An 11,877-nucleotide genomic window follows, 5' to 3' on the forward strand; every position below is an offset into this window, starting at 1 on the left:
TCACGCTCGACCTTTCGGTCTCAGTGTTCCGAGGCCATATCTGCATATGCTAGGCTCGTCAAGTTTAACCCGAGTATTCTGCGTGTGCAAAACTGGCTTGCACCCGTTGTATGTGAACGTAGAGCTTATCACACCCGATCATCACGTGGTGTCTCGACACGACGAACTTTCGCAACGGATGAAACTTTTTTCCGGATTCTTTTTATCTATTCATGTTCAATCATTGCAGTACAACGAATACCGAAAATATTGAAATTACATCCAGATTCATAGACCACCTAGCGATAACTGCAAGCACTGAAGTGACCCGAAGACTCGCCGTCGTCATTGCCCCTCCCTCGCCGGAGCCGGGTAAAACTTGTTGTATTAGACAGTCGAGGAGTCGAGCAACCGCTGCCGATGAAGAGTACTGTAGATCGGAGGTTTCCAATCTGAAGACACACGAACATAGACGAACGACGATCAGGTCCGAACAGATCTACCAAAGATGGATCCACCGGAGAAACACCTTCACACACCCACCGACAGTGCTAGACGCACCACCGGGACGAGGCTAGGCGGGAGAACCTTATTCCATCTTCAGGGAGCTGTCGTCGTCTCGTCTTCCTGAACAGGACACAAAACCTAAGAAAAGTCCAAAAACATCTAAATACGGAGCCCTCTTGCCGGCAAGGGCCGAGATCCACCGCGTCCCCATGGCCCTAAGGTCACCAGAGACGAGCCGGACCGACGGTGGCATCGGCAGGAAGCAGGGGGACCTAATCTTTTTTGGGGAGGAGGAGGCGGATGTGTGTTGTTGGGCGTATACATTTTGTTTTGCTTTCCATTTCGTGATGAAACTATGCAAGCAATGAAAACATTTGTCCATGTTTGCTAGTTTTTTTTTTATTTCTTTATTTCGGAGAGATCCTAGCAAGCCATTTTTTCCCTAAAAAAAAGCAAGCCTCATTTTTCGGCAGGAACGTGTGTCACGTGTGTAGGATGGGATGGTACCGTCGAATCGATTGTCTGGTGGCAGATTACAAAATAAAACATTCGGTCAACTAGTAGTGTCTCCTTACTTATAAATCTGGGAATAAAATCAACCTCGTGCTTGCTCAACCCTCCCTCCATTCTCCCCATCCCGCGCTCTCTCCTCCATGCTCATCACCAGACCATCTCATCTCATGAAATAGTACAGTCATCCTCACACAAATACCAATTCATCATTTCGGTCTCTTATATCCTCCCAACCATCAATTCTCTCTTTCTCTAGAACTGTAGTAGTAAATCCTTGTGTTCGATCGAACACTGCGTCTTTTGCCACTGCTGGGACTCGGATTGCTTTTCTCCTCAACTTTTGCATTCGATCGGTGTAAAGGTCTTCCCTTCCCGTTCGCCATCATTTCCTCTTCTTCCTCGGCGATAAACAAATTTTGTTTAGCGCCACCTCCACCTGACCTGACCCCAGCAAAAGCAAAACCAAGCGCCCTGCCATTAAAAGCCTTCCTTTTTTTGGCTCCAAATCTGCGTCCGGTTTGGTTCCTTCCTTCCACCAATCTCTCCGGCGGCTCTCCTATTCCATTCCACCATCGAAATCCAATCCTTGACCTTCACCTTGACCTCGGGCGACCTCCCTCCAATTCCCCAAGAACAAGCATAAGCAGACAAGCTTGGCCGCTCCGATGGGGATGCTCGCCGACAGGCTCAGGGCCTTCTCCACCAACCGATGGCTCGTCTTCGTCGCCGCAATGTGGCTGCAGTCCATGGCCGGCATCGGCTACCTCTTCGGCGCCATCTCGCCAATCCTCAAGGCCGCGCTCGGCTACAACCAGCGCCACGTGGCGGCGCTCGGCATCGCCAAGGACCTCGGCGACTGCGTCGGCTTCCTCGCCGGCTCGCTCTCCGCCATGCTGCCCGCCTGGGCCATGCTGCTCATCGGCGCCCTGCAGAACTTCCTCGGATACGGATGGCTCTGGCTCATAGTCACCAAGCAGGCGCCGCCGCTGCCCCTCTCCATGGTCAGTAAGTCAAGTCTCTCCTCTGCCGCTGCTTCTTTCTTTCTTTCTTTCTTTCTTTCTTTCTCTCTTTCTTTCTTTTTGAATTGTGCGCTGCTTCTTTCTTACAGTAGATTGATTGATGCTACTATGAATCTGATTGAATCACAGAGCTGTTCAAAATGGTCCTCAACTTTGAATGCTACTGCTGAATTACACACACAATACATTCAGGTCGTCGTGCCAATTTGTTTAGGAATTGCACACAAGGTGGGCTGTAGACCGCAGAGCACATGATAATTAAATAAAATGAGGGGCACATGATCATTAAATAAGATGAGGGTTACTGGCTGGATAGGATCAGCTGATGAAAATGGCGTGGAGGGAGAGTACATCTTAGATTAAATCAGTTTTCTAGGCACCGGCTTTCTTGTGAAATTGACCAATCACACATGTTTAAGTGCGGAATGCCGGCCCGCCAATGGTGTATTCTTCTACTCCTAGTGTAGCATTCTTTATTTACAATAACTTGTCCTTGTCACTACTTTTGTTTTCAGTAGTCACCATGTTATGCCTAATTATTTACTGTCACAGCAACCAATTGCCTATTTGTCAATATTCAAGTCTTCAATTCTTTATCGGCGTGAATTGATGCAACAGAGATTATCCTTAATTCAAATATTATGTTGCTTTTTTAACACAATTTTCTCTCTTTAATATTATAATGGATTCACTATAAACTTTATTGGCCTTATCTGGATTAGATGACAAAGTAGTCAAGTCTTACTTCCTAAACTTCCTATGTTTCTCCAAATTTCTAACATGTCAGAAGTAATATTGTAAATTTATGGCTGTCAAGAGTGTGCACATAGCTTTGCAAGGTGTGATGTTTGATTGCAAAATCTGCACGCCATATCATAAATCATCATCACAATCACTATGATTGACCGGTGAATGGCTGAATGGTTGCTTATTTACAAGTAAACAATTAGTTTGTCCACATCATTTTCTACACAGCCTCAGTTGCTTCGTCAAGCAAATGTTCGTGTGCAGCTCAGGATAATGTAATCCACACATTTGTTGCTTGCCATGCAGAGCTGCATTCTTTGTTTTGTTTCTATCTCTTAAATTTATGAATTCATATATTGTACACTATGTATGCTCAGTTCTGTATACGGAACTACAGAGAGAATGCAAAAAGTTATAGAATTGGTATGGTCTTCTCCAAATAAAATTGATGAACGAGTTTCATTGTTATCCAGATGGCCTGGATTCCAAACTACGTGGAGGAAATAGGGAATCCCCACAATTAGATAAATATGAAACAAAAATCTGGAAACTGACTAGTTATTTGCTTCCCTTTGCTCAATTTTCGACACTAATATAATACTTCTTGATGTTTTTAATTCAGATGTGTGTCCTTATTTTTGTTGGAACCAACGGCGAGACATATTTCAACACAACTTCACTGGTTACATGCATCCAGAATTTCCCAAAGAGCAGGGGCCCAACTGTGGGCATTCTGAAAGGATTTGCTGGCCTTAGCAGTGCAATTCTGACTCAACTGTTTGCAGTAATGCACACACCAGACCATGCAACTCTTATCTTCATGGTCGCAGTTGGGCCATCACTTGTTGCCATTGGCCTCATGTTTGTTATAAGGCCTGTCGGGGGTCACCGACAGGTGCGGTCATCTGACAAGAACAGCTTCATGTTCATCTACACCATTTGCTTGCTCCTTGCCTCATATCTCGTTGGTGTCATGCTAGTCCAAGATTTCCTGGAAGTGAGTGATAATGTGGCCATTTCTCTCACAGTGTTTCTTTTCATCTTGCTTATTTCACCGATCGCGATCCCCGTGGTCCTGACATTTAGCTTGAAAACTGAATATCCAAGTCCATATGAAGAGGCTCTGCTGTCTGAAGCATTAAAAGGAGAGGCAGGTACTTCACATGAAAGGGAGGATCAACCAGAGTTGATTCTAAGTGAGATGGAAGACGAGAAGCCTAAAGACATAGACTCTTTATCCCCATCTGAAAGGAGAAGGAGAATTGCAGACTTGCAGACCAAGTTAGTTCAAGCTGCAGCAAGAGGTGGGGTTAGAGTCAGGAAGGGACCACGTAGGGGGGAGAACTTCACCCTGATGCAGGCATTGGTCAAGGCTGATTTTTGGCTTATTTGGTTATCGCTTCTGCTCGGGTCTGGATCAGGGCTGACGGTGATTGATAATTTGGGTCAGATGAGCCAAGCTGCCGGTTTCAAAGACGGGCATAACTTCGTGTCATTGACGAGCATATGGAACTTCCTTGGTCGTGTTGGAGGTGGCTATTTCTCTGAGAATATTGTCAGGTACCAACACTAGGTTCTCCGCATTTTGATCTGGCATCCACTGTTAACACAGCAAATAAAAATGATTGCTATCATTTTTCAGTACCTGTATTCTCAGTAAAATATAGAAATACTACTGTAGTTTTTATCGTAGTTGTGACTCATATTTACTTGACTTCTACTGTAATATTCTGCCATGGTACTTGTTTGTCAAATTTGGATAATTCTGCAGACATCTCAAATTTTGGCCAGGCTTTCTTCATACATTGACCAACTATTCTTCTGATGATCAGGGAACATAAATACCCAAGGCACATAGCATTGGCCTTAGCTCAGATACTCATGGCTGCTGGGCATTTCCTCTTTGCAATGGCTTGGCCTGGAACTATGTACATGGGAACCTTCCTGGTTGGGCTTGGATATGGCACTCACTGGGCTATTGTGCCGGCTGCTGTTTCTGAACTTTTCGGCGTAAAACACTTTGGCGCAATGTATAATTTCCTCACAGTAGCAAACCCCACAGGGTCGCTGATCTTCTCAGGTCTCATTGCCAGTAGCTTCTATGACTATGAAGCTGAGAAGCAAGCACAGCGCCATCAGAGCTCAGCGTCGTCGTCTCCACAGTTTCTTCAGGGCATGGGTTTACTTGCAGATGGGCCACTGAAGTGTGAAGGGGCTGTTTGCTTCTTTGTCAGCTCGTTGATCATGTCGGCGTTTTGCGTCGTGGGTGCTGGCTTGAGCCTTGTCATTGTTCACAGGACCAAGCGAGTCTACTCTCACCTCTATCGATCTGTCCGGTGATGAACTTTTTTCCATGGATAGATCATCCCCGTTGTACCATGTACCATACATACATTATTGAACATATGATTCATGAACCAAGACACAAGAAGTTAAAGTTTATTTGTTTGCATAGTTTCAGACCATTTTATAGTTAATATTGTAAGCAACCCGTTCCCAGATGTAAATTGCAGGTCTTTTTTGTCCGAGGATGCGACTGTGTATTTATCTGTCAAATGCTACTTTACTTTGGCTGTAATGAACCCTCTCTCATGATAACACCTTGTATGGTTTCTGCCAATGCTGGAAACATGAAACTTGCGAAACTGTCCGGCTATTTTTATTATACTTTCTTGCCGTGTATGAAACTTGTGACTAGTAAATGTTCTCATGCTTTTCATGTATATATAGTACTATGGAATAATAACCTCAAGTGACCAGGGTCAGGAATTCAAACTCCAAAAATGACTGTGGGGTGGAGCATCTCCACATTTTGTCGCTGGAGTTTTCATGCTATTTATGTACCAGGTATGCACCACCTTGACTGTGATCTTAGTTCCATCCTGAAACTGAACACATCAACTGCCTAACTTGCAGCTACTTGCAGATCTAGGCACCTATGTATGTATCTGGGCTGCCCATCATATGGACGCTGCTACTTTGGTCTGGCAGCAAAACTCCTAGAGACTTTGTTGTTTAGGCTTGTGAACATGACACATTATTATCCAAGTGATCTTCCTTTGGTGACTGGCAACATGTATGTTAGCTGATCCTGTCACCTGAAGATTCAGCTCCTAGGTGCTACTGCCAAACAACTATCAGTTCTTGAACAAAGTGACAGAAACACAATCTGCTCGGCTCAGTTCTCACACAAGTCAGCTGCCACATTTTCCTTGTGAAGACACTTTTCTACAGTAGTTCAATCTGTAATCAATGTTAACCTACTAGACACTTGAAATCTGAACAGCTGGGATCTCCAGACTTATCAACAAGAGCACAGAGTGGCATGGTTCAAGATCACACAAGAGGCATTCTGAACTGGATGCAACTCAGAGCTGAATGCAGACTCATTCTTCTTGTGTACTTTTTCTTTGCATGCTCAAATGAGGCAAATTTGAACCTAGGGCTGTGCCATGATGTATTATTACCAGCAACATCCTTGGATTTTTTGTTGCAATAGCAGAATATAAGTAAGTAGCAGGTGTGTCAGCCCTGCTAGATATTTTGCTAGTTCTTGTGCTGCTATTGTCATATGCCTACTTTTATTATTTCCTCTGAGATACCAGTACAAATTGCTGGTGAGGTGATGATGTAGAGAGGGTGTGTGTGTGTGTGTACTTAAAGGGTAACAGGGAGAGTGGGGCCCACATTGGGGGAGAAAAAGGTTCCCAGTCTGCACACAAGGTATCTCTTCTCAGGAAAAAAATATTAGGGTTCACTGGACTGGAGAGGAGAGCAAAGCTTTTTGTGGCTGGTGGTTGTGATTTTAACTTAACCCTAGGCATAATCCTTGCTAGGTAGTAGGAAATACCTGAAACAACCCTAGTCACATCTGATTGATCTAACAACAGAGCACTAGGGTTACGCTCCTGCTGTACCCAGCGCTGTGGTTTTACAGAAATAGCCCCTCCCTAATAAAGGTTTCTCACCTTATATAATGCGTATACGTACCTGCCCATGTATACACTCTAGTACCATGACGAGTGGGCCCAGCTGGGGGATACTTAGGACACTTTCCCATGTGCTCTGCCCTGTATTAACGTCAAATCTACAGCTTAAAACGGCCATTAATAATATTAAAGCCCGAATTAAAGCACATGATCAACTCAGCTTCCCCCCCCCCCCCCCCCCTACCTAAAGATAAAGAAATACTAGTAGTACTCCAGTATGTTTGTATCTGAGCCGGAAATGGCGAGAATGCCCCTGGGTTGACACCTGACCTGGGGTTTGGGCCTGCACTGTGGGGGGAGTTTAATTGGGGGCACCAAATGAGGGCAAAGTTTGAAACTTTTAAAGGCAAACAAAAAACAAAGTGGAATGATCTATTTTTACAGGACACAGAGGCACACGGCCTGACCTACACTCGCTCCTTTTCTACTACTACTGCTGCTCTGCTGCTACCCCTCTCATTTGGTATTACGATTTTTGGGGCTTTGACTAAAAGTCTTGAGCTAAAAAGCTTCATTTTTTTAGAGCTCCTTCCTCCTCCCCCCGAAATTAAATCCGGGGCCGAGGGATTCGCAATTCGGGGGAGCTCGTGGCCTCCAATCCGCCCCGATTCCTGCGCCTCCTCCAGCCGATCCGCATGGGTACGTCCTCCCCCGGCTCTTCCCCTCCTTGGCTCTCGATTCAGGTGCTTTTCGCCGCCGGCCGTGGCCTGTCGCGGCAGATCTGGCGGCCTAGGGTTCTTGGGGCTCTAGATTTTTCGCGCCCGGGGTCAGCGCTGCTGCTGGGCCGGCGCGCCGGGGACGCGGATCGCGCGGATCGGTGGTCCTCCCGGCCGGATTCCTGATGGGGTTTTGGGCTGTTCTTGAGCTGATTTGGACGCTTCCTGGCACTTGGATGTGTTCATTTCGCTTGGGTTTTGGCGCTGTCCCGGGGGAGCCGCGGCTCCAGATTCTCTAGTTTTGTGGGGAAAGCTGGGCTGGATCTTTCTCGCACTGTCTCTTGCTACCCGAGATTAATTGCCTTCTTGGTCGGGGCGGTGTAGCTCCGGTCGCTGATCTGCTAAGCTTTCAAGTTCCGATTCGCTGAAGCAAATCTCAGTGGCGCGTAGTCCATTCTCGTGGAGTAGATTTGTTGTACTGCCAAATAAATTTGTCGGAGCTGAAAATAAATGATGACGAGATAGATTTCGCTCCCAGATTGTTTTCCAGTCCTGCCAAATTAGAAATTAATAGATCGTTTCCGGCTGATAGTGCCGAAATTCACAGTGCCCGTCTACTTCACTGCTTGGTTTACATGTTTTCTCAGGTTTCACTTCACTGTCGACGCTGTGCTATGTTGTTTGCGATTCCATCGAGTGTGCTCTGTATTTTGTTCCTCAATATTCTTACCATTGGCCCTACTTTGCTGCAGATCAATGGAGTTCTCATAGGTCTCAAGGTTAAGATCGAAAGGACTGTGCAGTGAATTCTTGTTCATTTCTTGGTCCTGGGCTTCTTCATTCTTGCTCAAGTCCAGCTGTCTGTTGATCCAATTCAAAGGTGGAGATGAGTGTGGAGTACAATATGGATGAAGCTTTGAAAGCACGAAATACTGCAGAGAGCAAGTTTCATGCGCGCGACCTCAGGGGCGCGCGCAAGTACGCGGTCAAGGCCCAGAATCTCTGCCCATCACTTGAGGGCATATCCCAGATGGCGTCGACTCTTGAAGTTCATCTTGCAGCGGAGTCCAAGATTGATGGAGAGAGTGACTGGTACCGGATCTTGTCCCTGCCCGCCTTTGCAGATGAAGAGGATGTGAAGAAGCAGTACAGGAAGCTAGCTCTCCAGCTGCACCCTGATAAGAACAAGTCAGTCGGTGCTGAGGAGGCCTTTAAACTGATCTCTGAGGCGTGGAGTGTGTTGTCTGATACTAGTCGGAAGACAATTTATGATCAGAAGAGGTCAGATCATTCTGTTGTCAACGTAACCAATGGCATGTATACGTATGACAAGAAGGCGACCAAGAGAGCTCGAAAGAATGCTGCTGCTGCCGCCGCCGCCGCCGCTGCTGCTGCGGCTGCTGCTGAGGCTACTGCTCGTCCTGCTGGTGTTGATACTTTCTGGACATCTTGCAATCGCTGCCGTATGCAGTATGAGTACTTAAGAATGTATCTTAATCATAACCTTCTGTGCCCAAACTGCCATCACGCGTTCATGGCGGTAGAGACTGGATTTCCTTGCAACGGAAGCAGTTCATCTTTCTCCTGGTCAACCAAGCAGCAGCCACAGAACCACAGTTCCACCAAACATTCATATGGCTCAACAAGCAGGACTTCTAGCATTCCGGGGACAGGGCATGTGGGGTATCAGCAAGATAGTACTTATGATTCCTACAACAGTCAAAGCTTTCAGTGGAATCAGTACTCCAAGACAGCGCCTGCAGCTGACACAAATGCTTACAGTACCCAGGCTTCCGAGAAACCTAGAAGAAATGAAGAGAGCTACAGCTACAACTACCCTGAAAGTGGAAACACATGTGACCCTGAGAGAACTACTTCAAGGCGTGGCCGGTTTGCAAAGCGGAGAAGGCATAGTAATGATTATACGACTGTGGATTATGCTGGAGATAACAAAGAAACAGTGGTTGCAAGCACAGAGACAAATGCTTTCACTGATGTGGGGCGGGTTAATGGCACTTCAGTGGAAAAGATGAGATCTGCAGTGAGTGTAAGGAGAGCTAATGTTTTGAGAGAGATCTCCCAGATTGATACACGGGGTCTACTTGTTGAGAAAGCCAAAGAAGCCGTCCGGGGAAAATTGCAAGAGCTGAGCATGGCAGCATGTTCACGGTTTGCAGAGAAAAGGAAGTCAGAAGGAAAGGTATATCCTAGTGACAACAACATAAAGGCAAATGGGGTCCTCTCTGGCAAGCTTGGCAAAGGACTCAAGCTATGCAGTTCAATAAGTGTCGACACCCACATACCTGCAGCTGCAACTGATGAAAAAAATCCAGAACAGAAGCGTGTGCCTGTTTCGATTGATGTCCCAGATCCTGACTTCCATGATTTTGATAAGGATCGCACAGAGAGAGCTTTTTATAGTGACCAAGTATGGGCTACATATGACAGTGAGGATGGAATGCCTCGTCTGTATGCAATGGTGCAGAAAGTTCTTTCAATGAGACCTTTCAGAATCCGCATGAGTTTCCTCAATTCCAAATCCAATATTGAACTGTCGCCAATAAACTGGGTTGCCTCTGGTTTCCAGAAAACATGTGGCGATTTTAGGGTTGGAAGGTACCAGATTACGGAAACAGTCAACATATTTTCGCACAAAGTCAGCTGGACTAAAGGCCCCCGTGGGATTATCAGAATTATTCCTCAGAAAGGTGATACATGGGCTTTGTACCGAGACTGGTCTCCTGATTGGAACGAGCTTACACCTGATGATGTGATATATAAATACGAGATTGTCGAAGTTATTGATGATTTCACTGAGGAGCAAGGGCTGACTGTCATTCCATTATTGAAGGTTGCTGGCTTCAAAGCTGTGTTCCATAGGCACATGGACCCCAAGGAGGTGAGGAGGATACCAAAGGGTGAGCTGTTTCGATTCTCGCATCAGGTTCCTTCTCGACTGCTGACTGGTGAAGAAGGCAACAATGCCCCGGAAGGTTGTCATGAGCTCGATCCTGCTGCAACCCCAGTGGACCTTCTTAAGGTTATTACAGAGGTGAATGAAGACGTGGTGGCGCAGACTGCTGAATAGAAGAGGGCAACAACTCTGAACACTGAAGATAGCTTGGGTGTCTGAAGTGTGAAATGTACTACACAGATGACAACAAGTCAACATTTGTTGGTGTCTTAGTTCTATTATGCCATCTTATTTTTGGCTGATGACTTGGACAATACTGCCAGGGCAAGCAGCTTATGTCGTGGACTTCTGACTGTTAATTCTTAGGCATTTCTAACACTTGGAGTTTATCGCGCCATGGATATCATCTTCTAGAGTAAAAGAAGCATTGGGAGGCGATTGATGCGGCGACTAGTCAAAGGAAAGCTATGGAGCCTCATGGCTTGCTGACGGCGTTACTCTGTTCAGGTATGGTGTTGAGCATAGGAGCCATCAAGTTCGAGGGGGGAGACGCCACTGGACTTCCCCATGTACCCGGAAATTATTAATGTACCAAATTTACCTAAGATGTTGTATTTCCTTTAATCTATAGTGATGCGTCCTTATATAATGTTGAACTCGATAATTTCAAAATTCTGATTTGAACTCGGTGAACTGGTTCGGCAATTTAATATTATATTTAGTGGAAGCTCGAGCTCCTCGTGGGCTTGTTCTCTTTCCCTTTATTGCTTGGCTGGATTAATGATGGAGATGGAAATTTTGTGCTGTTGACAATACAGTGTTCACTCCATGTTCATTCGATTTTCGAGATAAATGCAGTGTTCACTTCTTGCTGGTTTTCCACTATTCAGTGGAGCATGTGAATGGTTTGGTATGCCCTGTGAACGATCTTTTTTTAAGTTCAAAATTTTCCCTTATTCATTCATGAGAATAGTAGCATCATTTACAAGCCTGGACATTACAGCCTCAGGGGCATCTTTTGGCTAAACATTAGGAGGATTAAATCTAGCTAAACTAGCTAGTTCATGGGCTACCTGATTACATTCTCTATGACTGCTCAAAGATGACATGGGTGAACTCCACATTCTCTATGACTATGCTCAAAGATGACATGGGTGAACTCCAAAGTCATGAGATACCAGTCATCAAATATGTCGCTTGCAACTGAACTGACGATGAGTTTCAGTAGTAGTGATCACCTCGAAAGTCATCTTCTGCTCGCGAGCTCAAATGAGCCCGCAATGAACAGTAAAATTAAAAAAATGAAACAAAATTCAAAAATTCTGAATTTTTTTTGTGGCGAACTTTGACAAATGTTTTCAGTGCTTGCAAAATTTAATCATTGAAATGACATTTGTGGAAGGCACGGCAAAAAATATATAATTAGCACTCCAAAATGCTTTTGAAAATAACACTTTTGGAGCATTGATTTTTTGCCACAATTTCCTCGTATATCATTTAATGATGGAATTTTGTGAGCACTCAAAACATTTGTCAATTTTTGCAAACAAAAA

At 45.3% G+C, this 11,877-nt stretch overlaps 2 protein-coding genes across 3 annotated transcripts; both read left to right on the forward strand.

The window, feature by feature from the left end:
* Positions 1-1,152: 1,152 nt before the first annotated feature.
* On the forward strand, positions 1,153-5,290 carry LOC109731845 (protein NUCLEAR FUSION DEFECTIVE 4). 2 transcript variants are annotated; one of them, XM_020291021.4, is made up of 3 exons: positions 1,153-2,000; positions 3,388-4,325; positions 4,598-5,290. In XM_020291021.4, the coding sequence occupies exons 1-3, from the start codon at positions 1,665-1,667 to the stop codon at positions 5,103-5,105; spliced, it is 1,782 nt and encodes a 593-aa protein (XP_020146610.1). In that variant the 5' UTR covers positions 1,153-1,664; the 3' UTR covers positions 5,106-5,290. The 2 variants fall into 2 exon arrangements, with proteins under 2 accessions (XP_020146610.1, XP_020146611.1); XM_020291022.4 differs by having other exon boundaries at positions 1,783-2,004.
* Positions 5,291-7,060: 1,770 nt separating this feature from the next.
* On the forward strand, positions 7,061-11,051 carry LOC109731844 (uncharacterized). Its single transcript, XM_020291019.4, has 2 exons — positions 7,061-7,393; positions 8,163-11,051. Exon 2 carries the CDS (start codon positions 8,297-8,299, stop codon positions 10,496-10,498), a length of 2,202 nt encoding a protein of 733 aa, XP_020146608.1. The 5' UTR covers positions 7,061-7,393; positions 8,163-8,296; the 3' UTR covers positions 10,499-11,051.
* The last annotated feature ends 826 nt before the right edge of the window (positions 11,052-11,877 follow it).

This window comes from Aegilops tauschii, chromosome 2 (assembly GCF_002575655.3).
Source record: "Aegilops tauschii subsp. strangulata cultivar AL8/78 chromosome 2, Aet v6.0, whole genome shotgun sequence".
Classification (NCBI taxonomy): domain Eukaryota; kingdom Viridiplantae; phylum Streptophyta; class Magnoliopsida; order Poales; family Poaceae; genus Aegilops; species Aegilops tauschii.